The sequence below is a fragment of the Bos indicus x Bos taurus genome, chromosome 4 (genome assembly GCF_003369695.1).
Source record: "Bos indicus x Bos taurus breed Angus x Brahman F1 hybrid chromosome 4, Bos_hybrid_MaternalHap_v2.0, whole genome shotgun sequence".
NCBI classification, from domain to species: Eukaryota; Metazoa; Chordata; class Mammalia; order Artiodactyla; family Bovidae; genus Bos; species Bos indicus x Bos taurus.
The window spans coordinates 112,516,630-112,543,409 of NC_040079.1; the positions used below are offsets into that span (position 1 = coordinate 112,516,630).

General features: G+C 42.5%; 1 protein-coding gene across 1 annotated transcript in view; it reads left to right on the forward strand.

Moving 5' to 3' along the window:
- Window positions 1-12,769, forward strand: part of ABCA13 (ATP binding cassette subfamily A member 13) — a 353,566-nt gene extending 340,797 nt beyond the window's left edge. Inside the window, exons 51-53 of the mRNA XM_027538443.1 lie at window positions 8,595-8,700; window positions 9,946-10,083; window positions 10,890-12,769. Coding sequence (XP_027394244.1) covers window positions 8,595-8,700; window positions 9,946-10,083; window positions 10,890-10,982 — 337 coding nt within the window. The 3' untranslated portion in view covers window positions 10,983-12,769. The remainder of the gene's footprint in view (window positions 1-8,594; window positions 8,701-9,945; window positions 10,084-10,889) is intronic.
- The last annotated feature ends 14,011 nt before the right edge of the window (window positions 12,770-26,780 follow it).

Sequence of the window (26,780 nt, forward strand, 5' to 3'; positions counted from 1 at the left end):
TGGAAAGATCCCCTGGAGAAGGGAACGGCAGCCCGCTCCAGTATTCTTGCCTGGAGAATTCCATGGACAGAGGAACTTGGTGGGCTAGAGTCCATGGGGTCACAAAGAGTCGGACACAACCGAGTGACTAACACTTTTACAATCTACTACAGTCCCAACCACTTGTCATTGGTTTTTCAAAACAGTGGCATCCTTTCTTTGTCTTTTAACAGATTAATTGAAATATACTTTACGTGTCATACAACTCTCTCGCTTAAAGTGTATAATTCAGTGCTTTTTAGCATATTCATAATTATGTGCAACTTTCTCCGCAGCCAATTTTAGAGCATTTTCATCATCTCAAAAAGAAACCCTGTCCCTTTAGCGATCAATTTTCTTTTCATTCTAGTTCTAACCTCCACTGATCTGCTTTCTGTCTCTATAAAGTTGTCTCTTATTGACCTATAAATGGAATTACATAATATATGATCTTCTCTGACCAGCAGCGTTCACTCATTGCAGCGTTCACTCATTAAGGCTCATTTGTGTTATCAGTACTTCATTTCTTTTTAAGGCCAAATAACATACAACACTTCTGTTTGTTCATTGTCAGTGGGCGTTTGGGTTATGTTCACCTTTTGGCTGTTATACATTCTGTTGCTACAAACAATCAGCTAGGAGTTTTCTTAGGGGCGTATCTTTTATTTCTTTGGATATATACCTTTGAGGAAAACTGCTAGATCATATAGTAAAGTGAAAGTGAAAGTCACCCAATCGTGTCTGACGCTTTGTGACCCCTTGGACTACACAGTTCATGGAATTCTCGGATTCTTTACCAGCTGAGCCACCAGGGAAGCAGCTCATATCGTGAACTCTGTGCTTAAACATTAAAGGAGCTGTCAGTTTGTTTTCCAAACTCTCTGTACATTCCTATCAGCCCTGAATGAAGTTTGTAATCGCTCTACATCCTGTTCATTACTTTTTATTATCTGAATTTTTATTCTAGCCGTCCCAGTGAAGAGTAGTATCTTGTGGTTTTGATTTGTCCACGTGCTTGTTGCCCACTTGCCTGTCTGCTGTGGAGAAATGCCTATTCATATCTTCTGTCCATTTAAACAGTATTAGGTTGTCTTTTTATTATTGAAAGAGTTGCACATTCTAGGTACAAGTCCCTTTTCAGATAGGTGATTTGCAAGTATTGTCTCATTTTTAAATGCACTTTTTAATTGGAGTATGATTGCTTTACCATGTTGTATTAGTTTCTGTTGTACAACAGTGTGAATCAGCCATAGGTATGTCTGTCCCCTGCCACTCGGGGCTCCCGTGCGCATCCTCCCACCCTTCTAGGTTGTCACAGAGCACTGAGCTGAGCATCTTGTGCCGCGCATGCGCATCCTCCCACCCTTCTAGGTCGTCACAGAGCACTGAGCTGAGCTTCCTGTGCCAAGCAGTGTCTTCCTGCTAGCTGGCTGTCTCACACGTGGTCGTGTATATATGCCAGTGCTACTGTCTCAACTTGTTGGTTTGCTTTTTCATTTTCTTGATAACACCTTTAGAAGCACTGCAGCTGCTGCTAAGTCGCTTCAGTCATGTCCGACTCTGTGCGACCCCATAGACGGCAGCCCACCAGGCTCCCCCGGCCCTGGGATTCTCCAAGCAAGAACACTGAAGTGGGTTGCCATTTCCTTCTCCAATGCATGAAAGTGAAAGTGAAAGTGAAGTCGCTCAGTCGTGTCCGACTCTTCTCGACCCCATGGACTGCAGCCTACCAGGCTCCTCCTTCCATGGGATTTTCCAGGCAAGAGTACTGGAGTGGGGTGCCATTGCCTTCTCCGTTTAGAAGCACAGATATCTTTAATTTTGATAAAGCCCAACTTACCAGTTTTTTCTTTTGTTTTTCATGTTTTTTTTTTTGTCATATCTGAGAATCTCTTGTGAAATCAGAGAAAGTGAAGATTTATCGCTATGTATGATTTTAAGAGTTTTGCATTTTTACACACCTACATTTAGATATTTGATCCATTTTGCATAAACTATATGTGTTAACTCTTGGTATTGCTGTATATCCAGACCAATTTGATGAAAACATTATTCGTCTCATTGAATGGTTCTGACCACCTTGTCAGAACCATTCAATGGGTTGACCATAGGCCCACAGGCTTATTTCTGGACCCAATACTGTTCATTGGTCTATATATCTATCCTGATGCTAATACGAAACTGTCTTGATTACTGTTGCTTTTGAGTACGTTTTGAAATTTGTATTAGTCCCTCAGCTTTCTTCCTCTTTTTAAGATCATTTTAGCTAGTCTAGGTCCAGTGCAGTTGCCGCCACCCTTGGGACGAGGTCAGCTCAGCCGTGTACCCTCTCATCATGTGCCCCCAAACACATCAGGCTCCAGTGTACTGCGATCTTAGTCACTTCCCTGATGTTGTTGAACATGGAGCTGGGGGCAAGGTGGGCACGAGCAGCACAGAGCTTCCCGTTTGCCTGGCGCCATCCTGCACCCACTATTTCTCATCTCCACACTCCTCTGGCAGGCAGCATGTATCTACCCTGGTGTCCAGCAGGAGTGTTTTAGCCACATTCAGGCCCCAGAGACTTTTGCCCTGAATCTGGCTTCTTGAAGCATTTTCTCAACAAGGGGAGGGAGTCTGCCTCTTAATTCCTCTGTGCTAAGAAAATCATTTTTCTCATTATTCCCTTATTGTTTTAAAGGCTGTATTACATAGGGTCTGACTGGAGTCCACAGAGATTATTTGGGAACTCTCTAAAATGAAATTCAGAAGAGCTTTAATCACATCTTCTAAGAGGACCCATCCCCCTTACACCCCAGGAGTTTCAAACTCCAGCCAGATAGCATCAAGTGCATTTGCTTGTGGGCCTGGAACAGAGTACTTCCTGCTGCCAGAAAGGGCTTTTTGAAGCTGTGATCTTTGTCCAGAGGGCAGCTGAGCGGGGTGCAGGCTCTGAGGGTCCCCATTTTCATGGTGCTATTTCCCTCCTGGGATCTCATGCGTAAGTTCTTTGGCCATCTCTCCAGGCAGCACTCATCAGGTCAGGCAGTAAATTGCAGTGGCCGTTTTCCATGGGGCGTTTGCTGAATTATGTAGAGAGGCTCAGAGGGAGAAGTCAGGAGGAGAATGATTACCTTAGTCCCATCTGCCTCTGCAGGGGACCCTGGTGTGAGCACAGCTTGGCAGCTGAGACTGTCTGCAGGCAGATCTCCAGAATTTGTCTTGTTATGAAGTCTGATGTAACTGGACATCCATCCAGCTGCTAGAAACTTCTACATTTGCTAAAGACCCTTCCCTTCTTGTGCTGACATTACCCAGGATGGACAGACATTAAAACCACAAAAAAGCCATTCTCTTTGATGACCAGGCTTCTTTTTTAACTTAATTTTAATTGCAGTATAGTTGCTTTTTAGGGCTTCCCAGGTGGGTCAGTGGTAGAGAATCTACCTGCCAATGCAGGAGACATGGCTTCGAACTCTGGGTAGGGAAGCTTCCCTGGAGGAGGGCGTGGCAATCCACTCCAGTATTCTTGCCCTGGAAATCCCATGGGCAGAGGAGATTAATGGGCTACAGTCCATGGGGTTGCAGAGTCAGATATAGCAGAGCATGCACACATGCACGCAGCTGCTTTTCAATGTTGTTAGTTTCTGCTGTACAGCAGAGTGAATCAGCTCTGTGTATACATACATCCCCTCTGTTTTGGATTTCCTTCCCATTTAGGTCACCACAAATTATTGAGTAGAGTTCCGTGTACCATATGTTACGTTCTCATTCAATTCAGTTCAGTCACTCAGTCGTGTCTGACTCTTTGATACCCCATGGACTGCAGCACACCAGGCTTCCCTGTCCATCATCAGCTCCTGGAGGTTGCTCAAACTCATGTCCATCGAGTCGGTGATGCCATCCAACCATCTCATTCTCTGTCGTCCCCTTCTCCTCCTCTCTTCAATCTTTCCCAGCATCAGGATGTTTTCAAAGGAGTCAGCTGTTCGCATCAGGTGGCCAAAGTGTTGGAGTTTCAGCTTCAGCATCAGTCCTTTCAATGAATATTCAGGACTGATTTCCTTTAGGATTGACTAGTTGGATCTCCTTGCAGTCCAAAGGACTCTCAAGAGTCTTCTCCAATACCACAGTTCAAAAGCATCAATTCTTTGGTGCTCAGCTTTATCGTCTAACTCTCACATCCATACATGACTACTGGAAAAACCATAGCTTTGACTAGATGGACCTCTGTTGACAAAGTAATGTCTCTACTTTTTAATATGCTGTCTAGGTTGGTCATAGCTTTTTTCCCAAGGAACAAGTGTCTTTTAATTTCACGGCTGCAGTCACCATCTGCAGTGATTTTGGAGCCCACAAAATAAAGTCTCTCTCTTTCCGTTGTTTCCCCATCTGTTTGCCATGAAGTGATGGGACCAGATGCGATTTTAGTTTTCTGAATGTTGAGCTTTAAGCCAACTTTTTCACTCTCCTCTTTCACTTTCATCAACAGGCTCTTTAGGCTGCTGGGTGGTGTTATCTGCACATCTGAGGTTATTGATATTTCTCCCGGCAATCTTGATTCCAGCTTGTGTTTCTTCCAGCCCAGCGTTTCTCATGATGTACTTTGCATATAATTTAAATAAGCAGGGTGACAACATACAGCCTTGACCTACTCCTTTCCCAATTTGGAACCAGTCCATTGTTCCAAGTCCGGTTCTAGCTACTGCTTCTTGACCTGCATACAGGTTTCTCAGGAGGCTTGATGTGAGAGCATTACTACTAGGAATGCTATGGGGGACTTCCCTGGTGATTCGGTGCTTAAGAATCGCCTTCTAGTGCACACAACTTGGGTTCGAACCCTGACTGGGGAACTAAGATCCCACATGCCATGGACAAAGTGTCGACTTAAAAAATAGTCACAACCTGAAAGCAGACTGAAGGTAGAGATGTTTTATTTGGTGGGAAAATCTTAGGACTTCAAGCCCTGGAGACAGCATCCCAAGTAGCCCTGAGCAGTAGGTCAGTTTATATTGATGTTTTCAACAAAGGGGGCAGGCAGCCTGAACATCAAATATTATTGTTAAGTAAGGAAAACTAGACATCAAGTTAAAGAATTTAGTATTCTTCTATGTACGGAAAGATGCAAGAGTCTGGGGTTATTGAAGTCATTTCTTTCGTATGCATCTCAGCTGTCTAAGGCCAAGCATCCTGTATTTTTACAAAGGTATTCTTTTCTTTCTTGAATTCCCTTAGGGCTCACTGGCTCACCCTGGGGTAGATTTATAATCACTGATGACTGTGACATCCTTAAGTTGTCGAGTAGGGAGTGGCACACTTATCGTCTGCATGGCTCAGAAATTCACATTTGGAGGGCAGGAATCGCAGATAGCTTTGACATTCTTGTTTGTTTATATGGCAGGAGATATATTTCACAAAAGCCTGCATGCTGCAACTAAATAAATATTTTTTTTAAATGAATGCCATGAGTGTGAGCGATTTGCAGAGGAGCCTCTGGAAGCTGAATAAAACTGATGAGTATCCATCACTGAGTCACTCCCTCCTTATTTCCTCCCTGGCTTGTACAGTATATATGTGTACACTTCTTATTCCACTAGTCCATTGCTACTCGCCTGTTTTACTGTTTATTGCATATGTTACACTGAACGTTTGTGGTACCTAAATGCTGATTCTCAATAGTGACTGAGTGCTTCTTACAGGCATCTTCAGTGACAGGTAATGCTGTTTATTTGTCTTTACGTAATTGCTGGCTTTGCAAATGATGTGGATGTGATCGGTTATCTGCAAATGTGAGAGGGATGAGTGAGTTTATACACAAATGACTCCTTTGCTACTTTGAAAGCTTTTAGAATGGAAAGTGCACGAATCCAATAAATCCTTCGTGGAATTTAGATCATTGGCATTAAGTGTAGGTTATAGGCAGAAGTGAGAAAGTAAGAATAATGTAAATTAGATATATCATAATTTGATTCTACAAAGATTCTCTCAATTATTGAAGATGCTGTGATTGTATAATTTTCTGTCTGCATGTCTTATCAAGTATTCTAGAGAGATCCTGCGGAGTTTGCAATCTATTTCAGAAACATTTTCTCTTTGGTGGTTTTTTTTTTTTTTTTTAAGGAACTGTGCAATTCTGATTCTCTAGAGTAAAGCTGAAATGGCTTAGTGCAAATATAACTTTTAAACATTAATTTGTATACATGCTTATGGTGAGAATATTAGACTATTATTGGAATTTAGCGTGCATTAAACAACATTCTAGGAGAATACCCCTGGAGGGCTGCCATTTCTGATGATGTGAAGGGGATCCTAATGTGCGTGAAACAATGAAGTCATTTCTGCTTAGTCAGTGTCACCTCTCACCCTGTATTTCTGTGTAATAAGTGCTGCAGATTCATGTTCTGATTCTTTACTTTTTCAGGTAATAGTTGATTTATAATATTGTGTTAATTTCTGCTGTGCAGGAAAGTGACTCAATTATGCACATATGTACATTCTTTTTCATATTCTTTTCCATTGTTGGGTAAGATATTGACTATAGTTCCCTAAGCTATACAGTAGGACCTTGTTGGTTATCTGTTTTATATAGAGTAGTGTGTATGTGTTAATTCCAAGCTTCTGATTTATCCCTCTGCCTCTCCCCCTTGGCAACAACAAGTCTGTTCTCTATGTCTATGAATCTGTTTCATTTGTGTCATATTTTAGGTTCCACATAGAAGTGATATCATATGATACTTGTCTACCTCTGTCTGACTTCCTTAGTGTGGTCATCTCTAGGTACACCTGTGTTCTGATTTTTCATTTGCTTTGTCTACGTTCCCCAGATCTGTGAGCATCTTCACACCAAGGATGCTCCTCATTCTGGGCCTGTCCCATGTGGAACCTCACTTTCACTGGATGTTCATGCACCTGCTTCCTCAGGGGTTCATGTACTCAGGCTTCTGACCCCCTTGTCAGGGGCCTCGTTCTATGAGCCTGTTTTCTAGATGAGAGAATGGAAGTGAGACAATTCGACTCCATGGGGTCAGAGGTCTGGTGCATGGATGGGGAGCTGGATTCACACATAGGCTTCCAGACACTTTGACCTTCACTCTCAGGCTGGCCATAACCACGTGACTAGGAGCATCTCTCTCCAGGACAGCAGAGAGCTCTCTGAAGGGCAGCAGCTTCTGAGACAGCACCTCACCCTGGGAGCCGTTCAAGGATCTGGGCCTCAGCTCTTCCTCCATGGAACCCTGAAATACACCCATGTGGGAGGCTCTCAGGGACACAGAGCAGGCACCCTGGTTCCACGTCAGACATGCACCCCTGATCGAGGGGAGCCCAGAGCACATACACTTCCTGTACTAACCAGGTAGGGTCGGCCTCAGAGAGTCCTGGGAACGAGCTCAGGAGAGCCAGATGGGTGGGCTGCCTCCCTGGCTGCTGTCACTCAGGTTTTGCCCATGTTCTCAGTGACCTCTCATCCTGGAGTGGACGTGAAACCATGAACTTGGAATAGCTGGGGGCAGTTGGAGTCACACACAGATCTCAGAGGAAGTCTGAGATCAGGGCAGGAGGTGGGAAAGCAGAACCGGGACCAGGATCTCTGGGTCTTTGCAAGGCTGTTCCGTGTCCCTGAAGCAAAGCCATATTATCTTTGTCCTCTTCTTCACCAGGTAGACTTACCTGAAAAGTGATTTGCCCATAAATGTGTTAGTTAGTCTCAGTCATGGAAAATTGACTTAAAAGTATCACGTTTCCCCCAGCAATGATGGTGCTTGTAAGGCTCTGGGCGTAGTATTTTTTCATTCATTCATTCGACTACTGTTTATTAGTTCTAGGTACTTGGGGTAAATATATCAGTGATTTTTTGCTGATATAAAAATATATCAGCAAAACCAGCAAAAAATCACTATATCATGATATATTTGTGTATTTGCTTTCACTCAACAGATCTTCACTGAGATCTGACTGTGTGTCTGACACCATGCTGGGCACCTGGCCTATGTAATAGAACAATGTAAATCGTCTTGGGAAGCCCCCTCCACTCTTGGGGTTCACTATTAGAGGTTGTGTGTGGTAGGAGTGTCACCTCGGTTGTGGTTGCTCAGACCCCAGCAGACCTCCATTCACAGCTCTGTGACGTCAGGGCCTTGGCCCCCTGCAGTTGCTGGGCCCTCAGAGTTTGCGGACAGTTGAGGGAATTGTTTTTCATGATAAGCAAATGTCTGTCTTGATTCCATGATCAGCCCCTGTTACCGTCCACTCTTCTAGCCACTTGGGCATCAGTGCAGTTCTTGAGACTGGGATAGTCTCAGGGCTCATCTCCAACTCAGCTCTGGCTTCTTAACTTAGCACTTTGTCTTCACAGCTTGCATTTTCACCCTCTCTTTTGTATTGAACCAGGTGTTGATTCTAAGATTTGCTAAGTTTTCAAACAGATAAATCAGTGTCTGTGTTATTAATTCTTGAATATTCTGTTTTTGAGAACACACAATCTTCCAACAGTTTGGAATAGTTACTTACTTTTTCTGCCTTCCTGTGAAAATGGACTTAGAGTTTATCTATCTTAGATATATATAATAGTAACCTTATTTTTTAAATTCAACTCTCAGGTTTGGTGATGGTTATACAGTCAAGATTTGGCTCCACAAGGAAGTAGATCAACACAGTGCTGTCTCCGACTGCTTGAAGCTCTATTTCCCAGGAATCCAGTTTAAGGTAGTGCTAACATTGTACATTACTTCATTTTGAGCTAAAAACCTCTCACAAATGCCTTTGTCTTTCCCCTATTTTAATTCTATGCTTCAAAGACAGTGCCTACTGTTGTGAGCTCATTGCAAAGTACAGGCCATATCTCTTCCCCCAAAACAGCAGGGGCTGTCTGTGGGTGTCACCTGACCTCTCTGAAGGATGGCGAGCCTCTGGTCCTGTTATGAGGTCTCCCAGTGCAGATAGTTCTTATTCATCTTCCCTTTCCTGTGGGCACAACTTCACATAGTTCATTTTCTTTAGGAGGGAAGATACACAAGTTAGCTTCTTCCATACATTTACTAGGGGGTTTGTAGCTTCTGTGGTTTCAGCATTAATTCACAAGAACTGCCCTGGGCTTGAGGTCACAGCCCTCTACACACCTGATGCAAAGTGTGGTCCCTGAACCAGTGGGTCCTCATCACCTGGGAGTGGGTGAGACCCGTAGCATCTCAGTCCCCAGTATCCTAACCCCTGGTCTGTGTGTTACCAAAGGGACCAAGCAACCCCTGTGCACAGGAAGCTCTGAGAAGCACCATTTGCAGTTCTCTTGGATGACCCCAAGATTCCTGTTTGTCATAACTTCTAATAGATTGTTGTCCTTAAAGGAGCTATTGCTTGTCTATTTCATCTACAACCATTGGGTAAAATCCTACCCAGCAAGAGGCATGCTGTCTAGGTTACAGGGGTTCACGTTCAAGGCCCTCTACCCCGTGAAACTACTACTGGGGTCTCCACATGCACCCCTGAGAATGGGGCTCAGAGAGTTAAGCATCTTACTGGGAGTCGCTCTGCCAGTGGTGAGGATGGCAGGTGCTCTGGTGTGAGGTTCAGGGGTCTCCGTGCATCTGTCTCTGATACCACGTCCACCTCCCTCTCCCTAGCTGTTAACAGGGTCTTCTTTCCCCAAGAAAGGGTTTCCCAGGCTTGTGGCACAGTGGGGACAGAAAGGGGGCAGAGCAGCACCCCTCCCTGGGGGATACCTCTTATCAAATATGCCTCATGGTAAAGCACAGCCCATGAGCATTCTTGGAAGGCTCACAAAACTGACCTCTGACTTTAGTTGGTATCTCAGGGTTTGAAAAGAGTTTGAAAAGGGTTTGAAAAGACTCTGCTTTGAAAAGAGATAGTTTATTTGGCAATTAACTATAGTGTGGTCAGTTTTAATGATTCCTAATCCTGTGATCCAATCTTTTTTTTTTTTTTCGCTTTCAGGGGCAGCGCCTTAATTTGTTGGAATATCACATGCCAAAAAGATGGGTGTGCTTAGCCAACCTGTTCAGAGTTCTAGAAGACAATAAAAGCTTCCTGAATATCAGACATTACTCCATCAACCAGACCACTCTGGAGCAGGTATAGTACCTTGAAGGAGACACTGGGTGGTTTTTCTTGAGGCCTGCTCCAGCTGATTTAAAAAAGGGGCAGATTACTTCTTGAGGTCACCATTTCTTTTATTAACCACTTTTTGAGTTTATAAAGGAGGTCTGTTGATTGTGTGCTCTCCACTCAAGGTAAGTATTCAGCATTCAGGGCTTCCATCAGCTCCTAGTTTCATTGGTGTTCAATAAGCAGGTCAGGCTGTCATCCACTGTGTCTCCAGTTATCCCCCACCCCCACTAATAACTGGGCTTCCCGGGTGGCGCTAGCAGTAAAGAACCCTCCTGCCAATACAGGAGACATAAGAGGCGTGGGTCAGGAGAATCCCCTGGAGGAGGGCATGGCAACCCACTCCAGTATTCTTGCCTGGAGAAACCCTTGGATGGAGGAGCCTGGTGAGCTACAGTCTATAGGGTTGCAAAGAGTCAGACATGACTGAAGCGACCTGGCACCACGCACACCACTAATAATTAAAGGGGCTCCACTGTGAGCTGACCTTAGGAAAAAACGTGCTTGGTTCCCTAAGAGTCCTGGCATGTGAAATTAGATCATAGGTCAATCTAAAATTGTGCTTAAGGCATCGAGAATTTCCTGGCAGTTTATTGTGTCTGGAAATGTTTATCATTCCTGAAGTTCGGACCTATGTGTTGAAGGTGAATCGGAAGGATTGGTATGAATGAATGGTTGTGATCCTTAGGAATGTTTGAGAAGATGTTCCTTGTATGAGAACAAAGGGTTGAGGGTTCCTCGAAGTTAGCAATTGTGTTCATCATTTCTTCCAGATATTTGTTAATTTTGCGACTGAGCAGTGGCAAACTCCATCACCTTCTGAACTGTCCGCCAAGTGTGATCACTCACGGCACCTGCCTGTCTAAGCACTAAGAAGATGTTTTTCAGGGGAATAAAACCTTATCTTTTGTTTTAATTAAATTCAAAGATCAAAGAAGCAAGTGGGCCCCAGAGAAGGTGGAAGACACGGGTGGCAATCCAATCTCATTCTCGCCTTCATGTTCTGTTTTGAAGCTCTTTGTTAGTTAATAATGAACACACTGAAAGGTCATGCTTTTCTGTAGACTTTTGGGCACTTTCTCTGATTTAGTTACTCTTTTGGCCAAGCCAAGGTGGCTTCCTGGGACACAGGAAGGAATTCACATTCCTTCAGGAGCTAGAAAGGCTGTCAGAGGTTGTCCGGGTGAAATGTTCCATTTTAGTTTTAAAGCAGCTGAGGCCCCGAAGGTTAAAGACTTTCCTGACTTATTTGCATAGAGAATAATACCCAGGATTGTTTCCTGTTTTTGTCGTCTTTTTACGAGGTTATCTTTGTTGTTGTTCAGTCGCTCAGTTGTGTCTGACTCTCTGCGACCCTTTGACTGTAGTTCACGAGGCCCCTGTCTCTGTCCATGGAATTTCCCAGGCAAGAATACTAGCGTAAGTTGCCATTTGCTTCTCCAGGGGAATTACCTTTACATGTGTCTAAGTAACAATTCAGTGATTTAAATGCACCCTTTCCATAACCCTGGATGACATTATATGGTATGAAATGAAAGCATACCATTTCTTCCTTATAAAAGAGTCTTTTTAAAAATAGTAATTAAAGAAATTTTTAGTCAATTTTGCTTTATCAAAATTAAGTAAATTGAACTGGGGACTCTGTATCATTTACAAAAAATTTGACCAGAGTTTCCCAGATTATAAATTTAGGGAAATATAGAAAGAATTGTGATATAGATGTATTTTCCTTTTATTAATTTGAATTAGTTATTGTTGTTCTTAAAGTTATTCTAAGTCAGTGGTTTTCAGAGTGTGTTGGTGCCCATAACAGCTGCATCAGCATCTTCTGGGAGCTTGGTAGAAATTTAGGTTTTCAGCCCCCACCCCAGAATCTAAAACTCTGGGCCGGGGGCCCTGCAGTCTCGGTTTAAACAAGTCTCCTGGGTTTCTGAGGCACTTTTCAGCTTGAAAATCAACGATCTAAGAAATACTTAGATACCTTCTAATTATAGAAGCAAAAGTACCACTATATGTAGGAAACACTGATTTTTAGACAAGTTTTATATTTCTAAAGTTATGTTATTCTCAGAATTATTGTCCTTGGAATGGTCTCAGATATAAAGCGCTCAGGTGTGGCTCTAGAAGGCTGTGTAAACTTGAATAAAATCACCATGTCTGCTCCTTGAAAGAGTTTCTAGGCAGACACTTCTGAGTTGAAAGTTTTCTCAACCTTCATTGAATAACATTTTTCTAAAATAGAGGACTGTACTGACTTTATTTTAAAATTTAACTTTATGCAATTAAGTTATTGAATAATAGTAGCTTGTGATCAAAGCAAAACACTTTCATGTGGTATTTCTTTGCTGAAGCAAGATTTCATTAAAATATAATCTGTCCTGAATATAACTCTATACTAGAGATTTTTTAATTGGTAAGGATTAAGCCAATCATGAATTGTTTTGGTGGAATGATTTTGATCCACATGTATCACTTGAATTATGCTTTCTTGAAGAAGTTACAATTCGGGGTTTTATGATCTTCCCCAAATTCTCACATTGTCTCCCTGTCAAAATGGAAGATGTAATCTTTTGTTGTTGTTGTTGAATCAATAGATAAAATTTGTGAATAATGAACATGTTTATACTGCTGTGAATAAATGAGATGTGCTTTAACTTGATTCTTGGAATGTAATTGTGTTTCCACCAGTATATTTCCTTGTATCTTTAGGAATTGAATTTAATTTTGGTAAGCAGGAAAAAAAACTACTAGATCTTTTAAAGCTTGAAAAGGTTAAAGTTTCATTGAGTTTTACTCTGCTAAAATCTGCTCTTAGGGATTGTTTTCTAGGCTTTCAGATGCTGTGTTCTTGAAGTTTATGCTTCAAGGTGTACTCTGAACAATACACAGGAAGGAAAAGAGAAGCCATACCTGCTAACACACCGTATCCCAGAAGGCTGGACACAAAAGGTCAAAGCTTATGTTAATGTTGAAAATGTCATTGCATTCATAAGTCATGCAGATATGTTATGCCTTTGAAGTTGAACATTTGTCTTAAGACCTTTGGGCTTAAGGTCACCCAACTGAGACTTTTAAACAAACTCCCATCATTTGAAAGCATTATGAGTGGAGTACTTTGTAAGGCAGACACAACCATTATGATTCCACTTCCACTGATCTGACTTTTATTATATGGTGTATCTTTACCCAGATGTTTAAACAGAGGATGTATTAAGACCCTCATGAAAAGTCGAGAGTGTAAAAAGCAAACAAGAAGTATATTTTTGGAATAGTAAAGAGTAAGAGCCTTAAACTTACACTTAGTTTGGTTAAGTGGATATTGAATTAAAAAGTGGAGCTAGAGTAAACTCCAGGAGATAGTGAAGGACAGGGAAGCATGGCACGCTGAAGTGCTGGGGGGTCACAAAGAGTTGGACACGACTTAGCGACTGAACAGCAATAACATTATCCCTCCAAATCATCTTATGAAATGCATGCTCCTCACATACCCTTCCCCCGATATTTCATGTCATAAGTAGGATATGAATACTTCAGTTTAATCACAGATATTCCTACCCAAATGGAGGATATAGACATTTTAAATTTCCAAACAGGTATGGCTGTGTTTTCTCCTTGTTATTGCTTGGCTGTTGCATTAGTCCTGCTTAGTGATGGTTTGGGGGCGGTCTGTCTGTGGTATGTTTCACCTCAGTTTCATACCCTAGAATAGTCCAAAGCCCTTTCAGTCACATAAGTGTGCATGCACATGATCATTTTTTCAATTAATATTATCAAGCCCTCTCTGTGTACTAAATGAAAGGTGAGTGCAGTAAGCAAGAGGTAGTGTATTCAGTAAAAAGCTTGAGAAGCAGGCGGTTGGTGGAGATGGCAGGTTGAGACCTGTGAGCACTGACCACCCTCTGCTCTCCAACCAGTGGTGCGGGTACTGACCTCATGGAATCCTCACCATCTGGATGGGCCTCCAGAGATGGAGAACAGGAAGAAGTATATTGAGGGTAAGAGAATTTTAGAGCAAATAAGCACTCTTCAGTGAGCAATGGCTATTTGCCTACAGTTCTGGAGGAAACATATAATGGATCCACAGACACTGAGAACCCAGATCTGCCATCTTTAGAATTTCCCTTATATTCCAAAGTGGCTGCTAAAGCTCTAGCTATCACAATATAATCCAAAAGGAAAAAAAAAAAAAAAAAGGATTAGGGTGGGGTAGGGGGAAGTACAAAATTTAAAGAAGTCTCCTGGCTTATATGACATTGGCCAGAAATAATCACATAGCCATAGCTTATCTGCAAATGTTTGTGCAATACATTGTCAGGAATGGCCCTAAAATGAAATGTGGGTTCTGATTTTATGCAAGAATAAAATAGATACTGGATATAAGCAGCCAGCTATTACTACCACAGGAACACACTACAAGTTTTGTGGCCATTTCACCGTGAGAACAGAATGAAATCAGTTTTGGCCGTGCTGAGTGAACTAGGTGACTATCTTGGTGCAGCCCAGGCTCTAAGAGCACTACTATTTTTAGGATGAGTGTAGTGTTATTAATATCTGTGGGCTACCCTAGTGGCTCAGATGGTAAAGAATCCACTTGCAATGCAGGAAAACTGGATTTGATCCCTGGGTCAGGGAGATCCCCTGGAGGAGGGCATAGTTACCTACTCCAGTATATTTTCCAGGAGAATCCCATGGACAGAGGAGCCTAGAAGGTTGCAGTCCATGGAGTTGCAAAGAGTCAGACACAACTGAATGGCTAACACACACACACACGCACACACACACACATTAACATCTGTAGGTCAAATGCTGTTTGTATTTACAAGCATTATCAAATTGGATCCAATAGATAAAGAAAATAAAAAATGTTATGTATATATTCAATTTGGGCTAAAAAAATATCATTGCCATTTTCTCCCAGTGAGAATTCCTATGGAAAGCTTTAATGGATAATTTTTTCTTGCTGGAAAGGGTTTCAAATTGCTGAAAGAAGTCAGAAGCATTTTTCTTAATTATTTGCTATTGCTTATCATTGCATGGGGGATATTTCACTATCTTACCAGTCAATTTATCATATTTTTCTTTACATTCAAGTGTTTCAAGGAAAAAATGGAGTCTACTGAGGTAAATGCATTTCTCAAACCCAGCAAAATGTACTGGTTAAAAAACACATCTAGAAGCTTCATGAGACTGTCTTTCAAATGGGAGGCATTATTGTGAATACTATATTTGACGTGGCATATATGTATATGTATATGCCAGGACTGTATATTCAATGGACTGTATACATGGGGTTGCAAAGATTCAGACAGGACTGACAACTTTCACTTTCAATTTCATATGTCCGAGGGTATGACTTTGTACACTGAATCCCATGGGTTACCAAATTATGGGGATATATTTGTGGTTTTGTTCATTAAACATCAGGATGTAACTTCAGACAAACCCTTCCTATGGTGTCATGATGGCTGATTGGTCACTGTTCCTCCCCCAACCCCCCCCCCCCGCCCACATTCATAATTACCCTGTGCTGGGCTATGCTTAGTCACTCAGTCGTGTCCAACTCTGTGACCCCATGGACTGTAGCCTGGTGGGCTCCTCTGTCCATGGAGATTCTCCAGGCAAGAATACTTGAGTGGGTTACTATTCCCTCCTCCAGGGGATCTTCCCAACCCAAGGATAGAACCCAGGTCTCCTGCATTGTAGGCAGATTCTTCATCGCCTGAGCCACCAGGGAAGTCCAAGAATTCTGGAGTGGGTAGCCTATCCCTTCTCTAGGGGATCTTCCCCACCCAGGAATTGAACCAGGATCTCCTGCATTGCAGGTAGATTGTTTACCAGCTGAGCTACCAGGGAAGCCCCATAGTTACCCCACACAAATGTAATCGGATGAAGGCTTCATTCACCTTTGCATAAACTGAACTGAACCAGGGTTATGAGCCAGGGTCAGACAGCAGGTCAAGGGCAAGATCACCAGCTTGGGCGCCAGCAGATCTGGCTCTGCTTCCAGCTCAGATGTGATCTTCTCCAGCCCACTTTTTGATGTACACTTCCCTCCAATACATCAAAGCTTCTGAGTATTTTTTCTGTAGTTCCTCTGAAAAGCATGTTTCTCCTCTCTTTGCTGAAATGCTATAAAATTCAGGGCAGTGGAAGGATGGTTCCTGAAATCAGAAAGACCTAATTTCAAATCTTGCCTCTTTGACCTGAGAATAGCGGGTCTTCTGGGGGTGCTGGGGCTTCCCTAGTGGCTCAGACAGTAAAGAATCTGCCTGCAATGCAAGAGACCCAGGTTCAGTCCCTGGGTTGAGAAGATCCGTTGGAGGAGGAAATGGCAAGCCATTCCAGTATTCTTGTCTGGGAAATTCCGTGGACAGAGGAGCCTGGCAGGCTATAGTCCATGGAGTTGCAAAGAATCGGACACAATTGAGTGACTAACACTTTCACTTTGGGAACGTTACTTGACCTCCCTGGATGTGGAGGGCATTTGTAACTCAGGATCAAGCTAGAACATTAATGCAAATCTCTCTTTATCACTGTCCAGCATGGAGTAGATGTTCAGTGATATTAGCAGCCCTTGGAATCAGTCCTGAGGCAGGATTGTGCTGACATGAATAGACTGGGCTTGACTGTAGGTCCTAGTGGTGCAAACTCGAGAGCTTACTTAACTGGCTGTGATTCAGCTTTTACATAAAATATGTGTATGATCACTGCTGTTGTAGGAACTCAGTGAGATGACCCGTGTAGAGCTTTCATGTGGTGAACAGTTAAATAAATGGTCTTATTATCACTATCACCATCACTGCCCCAGGCCTGCCATAACAACATGCTGTGGACTCGGGGGCTGAAACAAAAGAAAGTTACTTCTCTCAGATCCTGGAGGCCCCAGGTGCTTGGGGGTAGGTCTGATTCTCGGCTCTCTTCCTGGCTTTCAGGGCTGAGCGCTCAGCTGGTCTGAGCTTTCAGAGAGAATGAGCTGGTGCCTTCTCTTCCTCTAAGGACACTGATCCTATCAGACCAGGGCCCTACCTGTGACCTCATTGACCTATAATTCTGTAATGGCCAGTTTCCAAATTTAGCCATATTGGAAGTGAAGGCTTCAACATATGAATTTGTGGGAGACACAAGCATTCCATCCAAAGCACTGTTATCATTCCTGTCATTATTATTTACAATTCAACACAGATATCATCCTATTATTTAAAATATATATTTTTTAAAATTAATTTTTGTTGGTGTATAGTCGCTTTACAATGTTGTGTTTCTGCTGTGCAGTAAAGTGAATCAGCTGTACATATACATATATTCTCTCACTTTGGATTTCCTTCCCATTTAGGCCACCACAGAGTACTGAGTAGAGTTCCCTGTGTTATACAGTAGGTTTTCATAACTTATCTATTTTATACATGGTATCAATAGTGTATATGTATCAATCTCAATCTCCCAAATCATTTTTTTTTACTTAAAAAACATTTATTTTATTGAAGTACTGTTGCTTTACAATGTTGTGTTAAACTGTGCAATACCACAAAGTGATTCAAATATATATATATATATATATATATATATGTTGCTTTTTATAGTTTTCCATTATGATTTATCCCAGGAGATTGAATATAGTTCCCTGTGCCATACAGTAGGACCCTGTTGTTTCAGCTTAGTCGCTCAGTCATGTCCGACTCTTTGCAACCCCATGGACTGCAGCACACCAGGCCTCCCTGTCCATCACCAACTCCCAGAGCTTGCTCAAACTCATGTCCATCAAGTTGGCAATGCCATCCAACCATCTCATCCTTTGTCGACCCCTTCTTCTCCCGACTTTAATCTTTCCCAGCATCAGGGTCTTTTCCAATGAGTCAGTTCTTCACATCAGGTGGCCAAAGTATTGGAGTTTCAGCTTCAGCATCAGTCCTTCCAATGCATATTCAGGACTGATTTCCTTCAGGATTGACTGGTTGTATCTCCTTGCAGCCCAAGGGACTCTCAAGAGTCTTCTCCAACACCACAGTTCTAAAGCATCAATTCTTTGGTGTTCAGCTTCGTTCATAGTCCAACTGTTACATCCATACATGACTACTGGAAAAGCCATAGCTTTGACTAGACAGACCTGTGTTGGCAAAGCAATGTCTTTGATTTTTAATAATGCTGTCTAGGTTTGTCACTGGAGACGGCAATGGCACCCCACTGCAGTACTCTTGCCTGCAAATCCCATGGACAGAGGAGCCTGGTAGGCTGCAGTCCATGGGGTCACTGGGAGTCGGACATGACTGAGCAACTTCACTTTCACTTTTCACTTTCATGCATTGGAGGAGGAAATGGCAACCCACTCCAGTATTCTTGTCTGGAGGGTCCCAGGGATGGGAGAGCCTGGTTGGCTGCTGTCTATAGGGTTGCACAGAGGACAACCCTACAGACACGACTGAAGTGACTTAGCAACAGGTTTGTCACTGCTTTTTTTCAAAAAAGCAAATGTCTTTTAATTTCATGGCTACAGTCACCATGTGCAGTGATTTTGAAGCCCACAAAAATAAAGTCTGTCACTGTTTCCATTGTTTCCCCATCTACTTGCCATGACGTAATGGGACCGGATGCCATGATCTTAGTTTTCTGAATGTTGAGTTGTAAGCCAACTTTTTCACTCTCCTCTTTCACTTTCATCAAGAGGCTCTTTAGTTCTTTGTTTTCTGCCATAAGGATGGTGTCATCTGCTTATCTGAGGTTATTGATATTTCTCCCTGCAATTTTGATTCCAGCCTGTGCTTCCTCCAGCCCAGTGTTTCTCATGATGTACTCTGCATATAAGTTAAATAAGCAGGTGACAATATACAGCCTTGATGGACTTCTTTCCTGATTTGAAATCAGTATGTTGTTCCATATCCAGATCTAACTGTTGCTTCTTGACCTTCATAGAGATTTCTCAGGAGGCAGGTCAGGTGGTCTGGTATTCCCATCTCTTTAACAATTTTCCAGTTTGTTGTGATCCACACAGTCACAGGATTTGGCATAGTCAATAAAGCAGAAGTAGATGTTTTTCTGGAACTCATTTGCTTTGTTGATGATCCAACGGATGTTGGCAATTTGATCTATGGTTGCTCTACCTTTTCTAAATCCAGCTTGAACATATGGAAGTTCATGGTTCATGTATTATTGAAGCCTGACATGGAGAATTTTGAACATTACTTTGCTAGCATGTGCGGTGAGTACAATTGTGCCTTAGTTTGAGCATTCTTTGGCATTGCCTCTCTTTGGGATTGGAATGAAAACTGACCTTTTCCAGTCCTGTGGCCACTGCTGAGTTGTCCAAATTTGCTGGCATATTGAGTGCAGCACTTTCACAGCATCATCTTTTAGGATTTGAAATAGCTCCGCTGGAATCCCATCACCTCCACTAGCTTTGTTCCTAGTGATGCTTCCTAAGGCCCACTTGACTTCGCATTCCAGGATGTCTGGCTCTAGGTGAGTGATCACATCATCATGGTTACTGGATCTTGAAGATCTTTTTTGTACAGTTCTTCTGTATATTCTTGCCATCTCTTCTTAATATCTTCTACTTCTGTTTCGTCCATACATTTCTGTCCTTTATTGTGCTCATCTTTGCATGAAATGTTCCCTTGGTATCTCTAATTTTCTTGAAGAGATCTCTAGTCTTTCCCATTGTATTGTTTTCCTCTATTTTTTACATTGATCACTGAGCCAGGCTTTCTTATCTCTCTGTGCTGTTGTTTAGAATTCTGCATTCCAATAGGTATATCTTTCCTTTTCTCCTTTGTCTTTAGCTTCTCTTCTTTTTACAGTTATTTGTAAGGCCTCCTGAGACAACCCTTTTGCCATTTTGCATTTCTTTCCCTTGGGAATGGTCTTGATCACTGCCTCCTGTACAATGTCACAAACCTCTGTCCATAGTTCTTCTGATACAGTCACTGTATCAGATATCATCCTTTGAATCTATTTCCCACTTCCACTATATAATTGTTAAGGGATTTGATTTAGGTCATACCTGCATGGTCTAGTGGTTTTCGCTACTTTCTTCTATTTACATTTCAATTTTGCAATAAGGAGTTCATGATCTGAGCCACAGTCAGCTCCAAGTCTTGTTTTAGCTGACTGTATAGAGCTTCTCCATCTTTGGCTGCAAAGAATATAATCAGTCTGATTTTGGTATTGACCATCTTGTGATGTCCATGTGTAGAGTCTTCTCTTGTATTGTTGGAAGAGGGTGTTTGCTATGACCAGTGCATTCTCTTGGCAAATCTCTGTTAGCCTTTGACCAGCTTCACTGTGTACTCCAAGGCCAAATTTGCCTATTACTGCAGGTATCTCTTGACTTCCTACGTTTGCATTACAGTCCCATATAATGAAAGCATCATCTTTTTGGGGTGTTATTTCTAGAAAGTCTTGTAGGTCTTCATAGAACCATTTAACTTCAGCTTCTTCAGGGTTACTGGTCGGGGCATAGACTTGGATTATTGTGGTGTTGAATGGTTTGCCTTGGAAACGAACGGAGATCTTTTTTTTTTTTTTTTTTTTTGAGATTGCATCCAGGTGCTGCATTTCAGACCCTTTTGTTGACTATGATGGCTACTCCATTTCTTCTAAGGGATACTTCCCCACAGTAGTAGATATAATGGTCATCTGAGTTATATTTGCTCATTCCAGTCCATTTTAGTTCTCTCCTAAAATGTCGGATGTTCCCTCTTGCCATCTCCTGTTTGACCACTTCCAAATTGCCTTGATTCATGGACCTAACATTCCAGATTCCTATGCAATATTGCTCTTTACAGCACTGGACTTGACTTCCATCACCAGTCACATCCACAGCTGAACGTTGTTTTTGCTTTGGCTCCATCTCTTCATTCTGGAATTAATTCCCCACTGATCTCCAGTAGCATATTGGGCACCTACCGACCTGGGGAGTTGATCTTTCAGTTTCCTATCTTTTTGCCTTTTCATACTATTCATGGGGTTCTCAAGGCAAGAATACTGAAGTAGTTTGCTGTTCCCTTCTCCAGTGGACCACATTCTGCCAGACTTCTCCACCATTACCCGTCCGTCCATCTTGGGTGGCTCCACACGGAATGGCTTAGTTTCATTGAGTTAGACCAGGCTGTGGCCCATGTGATCAGATTGGTTAGTTTCCTGTGATTGTGGTTTTCATTCTGTCTGCCCTCTGATGGAGAAGGATAAGAGGCTTATGGAAGCTTTCTGATGGGGGAGACTGACTGTGGGGAAAACTGGGTCTTCTTCTGATGGGCGGAGCCATGCTCAGTAAATCTTTAATCTAATTTTCTGTTGATAGGTGGGAATGTGTTCCTTCCCTGTTGTTTGACCTGAGGCCAAACTATGGTGGACGTAATGAAAATAATGGTGACCTCCTTCAAAAAGTCCCATGCATGCACTGCTGCACTCAGTGCCCCAACCCTGCAGCAGGCCCCTGCCAACCCATGCCTCCACCAGAGACTCCTTACACTCATGGGCAAGTCTGGCTCAGTCTCTTGTGGGGTCACTGCTCCTTTCTCCTGGGTCCTGGTGCACACAAGCTTTTGTTTGTTCCCTCCAAGAGTCTGTTTCCCAGTCCTGTGTGAGTTCTGGTGACTCTACGGTGGGGTTAATGGCGACCTCCTTCAAGAGGGCTTATGCCATACCCAGGTCTCCTGCAACCAGAGCCCCTGTCCCTGCAGCCATCCACTGCTGACCTGTACCTCTGCAGGAGACACTCAAACACAGTTCTGGCTCAATCTCTGTGGAGTCTCTGGGTGCTGGTGTGCACAAAGTTTGTTTGAGCTCTCCAAGTGTCACTGGTGTGAATGGAGTTTGATTCTAAATGTGATTTCATCCCTCCTACCATCTTGCTGGAGCTTCTCCTTTGCCCTTGGACGTGGGGTACCATTTTTTGGTGGGATCCAACATTCTCCTATCAATGGTTGTTCAGCAGTGAGTTGTAATTTTGGAGTTCTCTCAAGAGAAGCTGAACACACGTCCTTCTACTCCTCCATCTTATTCCTACCTTGGTGTTTATCCATCCTATATATAATAGTTTGCATCTGCTAAACCCCAACTCCTAGTCCATCCCCCTACCACCCGCCTTGAATATCATCTATTTTTAAGCCTTTCTTTACTTCCCAGAAATGATTTACTCTCGGCATTAGTCTAGATGATTATGCATATACATCACAATACACATGTATGTATTTCCTACTACGAGACTTGAGTTTTTGGCATCCTGAATCCCTTGCCTCAGTCGCATATTTGGAAGTATCTAAATGTTTCTGATGCCCTGGGTCTGCTTGCAGACGCTCCTCTGCTCTCAGTCTCTCTGTGTTTCCTTTCAGATGCTCTTGTTGCTGTGTCTTCACATTTGATAACCTGTCCCCTCCATGCTGAGCAGAAATCTTTTCTGACTCTTACTCAGTATTTTTCATCTTAGACATTATAGTTTTCAATTCTAGAAATTCAATTTGGGCTGCATTTTTTATGTCTTCTATGGCTTGTACTTTGCTGTGCTCTGCTTCCTTGAATATATCAAATAAAGTTGTAATGAGTGTCTGAATGTCCCTGCTACAATAATTCTGTCATCGTCATCTCTTTCTGGATCAGCTTTGATAGATTTTTATACTTCTTTCATGTATGGAAATGTTTAATTAGATGTCTGACGATGTTGTAATTTTACTTTTTTGAGTTCTGTATCTCCTTTTACTTTCAACAATTCTTCATTTTTATTCTGTTAAATTACTCTGAAACAGTGGGGTGTTGTTGAGACTTGCTTTTCAGCTTTGTTAGACTGAACCACACCAGCATTTGGTGTGGGATATATTTTCTCATGATTGAAACAAAACCCTCCCATGGGGTTAACTCTTCCCGATCCTCTGTGTATTATGACTTTTTTTCCACTTTGTACAGTGGAGGTACCAACTATCCTGGCCTGAGGGAGCTTTGAAGATGGTTCCACCTGCTCCTGTGGGATCATTCTCCCAGAGCTTCAGGCATATTCCTCAGCCTGTGCTCCCATCAGCCCTCAGCTAAGAGCGTGGGGTGGCCCTCTGCAAACTTTGGAGACCCAATCCCTCACCTCTCCATGGTTCCTGGCCTTGCAATCTCTGACTCATCTCCAGAATCCACACTCTGTCTCTTGTCACCATGGCAATCGCTAGGCTCCATCTGTGTTCCTCATCCAACAGTCACAACCCAGAATCCTTCCCCAGGCAGGCAGCAGGGCAAGCACAGGGCTTTTACCCTTTGCTTCTGTTCTCTCAGAGAACTCTCATGTCTGAAAACCATTGTTTTATAAATGTATATTTTCCTCATTCTTTTATTTAAGGTGAGAAGGCAAATCTGGTTCCTGGTTTTTCCATCTAATTGGAAACCAAAGTCTCTCTGTAAAGATCACTTGGACAGAGGAGAATAGAAACCAGGTAGTAAGAATACCAGGCTTTTCCTGACAACAGGTGGTGCAGTGGCAAATTTGCCTACCAATGCCAGGAGATGTAGGTTTGATCCTTGGGTTAGGAAGATCCCTTGGAGTAGGAAATGGCAACCCACTCCATTATTCTTGCCTTGGAAATCCCATGGATTTCCAGTCTATGGAGTCTCAAGAGTCAGGCACAGCTGAGCACGAACACACACACCCATACACAACTGACAACAAGGCACAAGGAATCTCACTTTGTGATACAAAGGGAATGCCTTAGAAATAAACAAGAGTCCACAACTACTTGAATTGTGTCTAAGTGGCAAGACTTACATTAAAATGTCCAGCACAGTTTTGACCCAGATTCTGGACTCCCCCATTGCAGGACAAGGGCAGTGGTGGTGACCTGCAATTCTGCTCATGGTCTGTTATTGCATGCCCTTCGATTTTCTGAACCAACACTGGTTGTGGAACTACTGATCACGCATTCACAGAGGTTTCAATACAAGTTTGTTTGAACACCAAGTTGTCTATTTTTCTTTGTCTAGAATAAATACTGTCAAGATTGGAATTCTGTTACGGTGTGAATTGTGGATACAACTAGTTCTAATGCAGTTTTTAATTAATCTGAAATCAAAAGGCAGGTTATTTGGAATGTTTAGGTATTTCCAAAATTTATTTCCAAGACCTAAAGAGTTAAGCTTCATTTGCATGAATTTTCTCAAAAGACTGCTCCTCCTGTAGATTCCCAGCACATCCTCATCTTCACACTGCTTTTAAGTAATGAAGCAATGCAAATTGTTTTTCATGCATATGGATTAGAACATTCAATTAGTTTTCAATTATGTACCCAACTGCTTTTAAGAAACTCTCAATTTGTACTATGCTAACACCAGATCCTTCTTCTTTTTCTTTTTAAACCTTAACCAATTTTAAGAAATCGTCTAGCAATATTACAGCATCTTTTGAACAGAGGAAGGAATAGTTCCTGAGTTTTCAAAATAAAAGGTCTCAAAGAGCTCAAACTGTCTTGTCTACTGGATTAAATTCCATTAACGGCATTATTTGCTGGGAGTTTAAGGTGTATCTCAAGGTGCTCATGATCTGGTGTGTAAGAGACAAACTTTCAGAGGGGTAAGTGGAAGTTGCTAGAAAAGCAGAGAGACAAGGGCATCCCAGCCAGATTGAAGACCAGGAGACACATCCAGAGGTTTGTTCTTTCGTTTACTCACTCATTCCTTGAATGTTTCACAAACATTTGTATGGTGATGACAGGTACCAGGTGAAGAGTTGAGGGGTGAAGGGAGGAGAGTATGAAGGTAAATCAGACATGAGTTCAAGTTTTAGGGAGTCTGTGTATGGAGCTGACACCAAGCATAACTAACCAACACATTCTCTTCTGTTACCTGATTCTTCTATGCAAGTGTTTATTTCCTTGTTTCTGGCTGCACCACATAGCAGACGAGATCCGACCGGGGTTGGAACCTATGTTCCCTGCAGTGAAGTGTGTGCATCCCTGCTAAGTTGCCTCAGTTGTGACCGACTCTTTGCAACTCTATGGACTGTAGCCTACCAGTCCACGGGATTGTCCACGGGATTCCCAGGCAAGAATGCTGAGTGGGTTGCCATTTCCTCCTCCAGGAGATCTTCCTGACCCAGGGATTGAACCCACATCTCCTGCAGCTCCTACATTGCAGGTAGATGCTTTTCTGCTGGAGCACCAGGGAAGTCCCAGCAGGCACTTTATATGCCTTAACTGGTCTAGTCTTCCCTACAGCACTGTGCAGCATGGGTTATTATGTCCATTTTACAGATGAGGTAACAGAAAAAAATGGTATTCCTAAGTTAGCAAGAAAATAGTTGAGACGCAGCTCAAAACAAGATCAGTTTGACTTTAAAGCAATTTTTTTCCGATGATGAAGCATAGTTTCCTTTTTCTCAAAATTTCTCTCCTAAATTAATAATTCCACGTGAAAATAAAGCAGAAGGCAAGATGGAAAGGGGTAAAATTTGCTGTATCTGCTCTCCTCTGCCCTTCTTTGCAAAGTGCTCTTTGCCATCTGCTCACCTGGTCACTTGCTCATCTGCTCTCAGCTCTTGAAAAACAGTGACTGGCATTTAGTAGATGTAATTGTTTCCTAGTGTTGCTGTAACAAATTACCACAAACCAGATGGCCTGAAGCAGCAGATATTTGTTCTCTTATTGAAATCCAAAATGAAGATTTTGGGCAATGCTGTGTCTCTTTGAAGGCTTGTGTCTCTGGCGACTCCTGTCAATCCTCGGTGTCCTTGGCTTCTAGCCCATCATCCCAGTCTCTGTCTCCTGGTCACACAGGTCATCCTTCATGCATCTGCATCTCGCCTCTTCTTCTAAAGACACCACTCATCTGGCTTAGGGCCCAAGCTAACCCAGGATGATCCTGTCTTAACTGACTGCATCTACAAAGACCCTACATGCACATGAGATTTGAGGTTCCACTTGGACATAAGTTTTGGGTGTCACATATTCAGACCACTGCAAGATAATAAACAAATGTAATGAAGACTTGCTGAATGAGAGAGTGAATGAATACCCTGTAATATGCATGTCCCTGGCTCCTCACCCAAAGATAATGATGGTCCATGGAACACTGACCACGGCCACTTGATTGAAGCAATGAGACTGATCAGTCCATGCCTGATGGAGTCCACAACTGTGAACCTGGTCTTGTCTATGGAGCTTTCCCTGAACAATAAGACATTTGCAGACACGATGCACAGACTTGGACATGCTCATATGTTAGGACTAGTTAGCTGTCGTCATCTGAGCCTCTGGATGATATGTCTCCTAAGGATGAGTGGCCAAGTGGAGCTTGAGTGGGTATTCTATTTTATTAAAAATATTTGCACACACAGACACACACACATACACACACGTCTATGCTATTTCTATATCCTGCTGACTAAAACTAACCTTTTAATTTTATTGAAGTCTTCCAAGTAGAGGAAGATATCTAATTAAAGGTGTGACCCATTTAAATTTTAATTATTCCGATTCTTAAATGCATTGTTTCCAAAGAAGGGAGACTTTCACTGAATTACCATTTTGAGGGTCATTCACTTTGAATACATTGGAAACGCATCCCCTTCCTTGCCAAAGGGGTTGTCATACAAGAGAACATTCCTACTGCTGTCAGAGCATGGTATGTATTTCTGTATATGCGTGCGTTCATTCAGTTACAGCAGGGTGTCTGTGATTCCTCTTTTAATAATCTCAAATCAC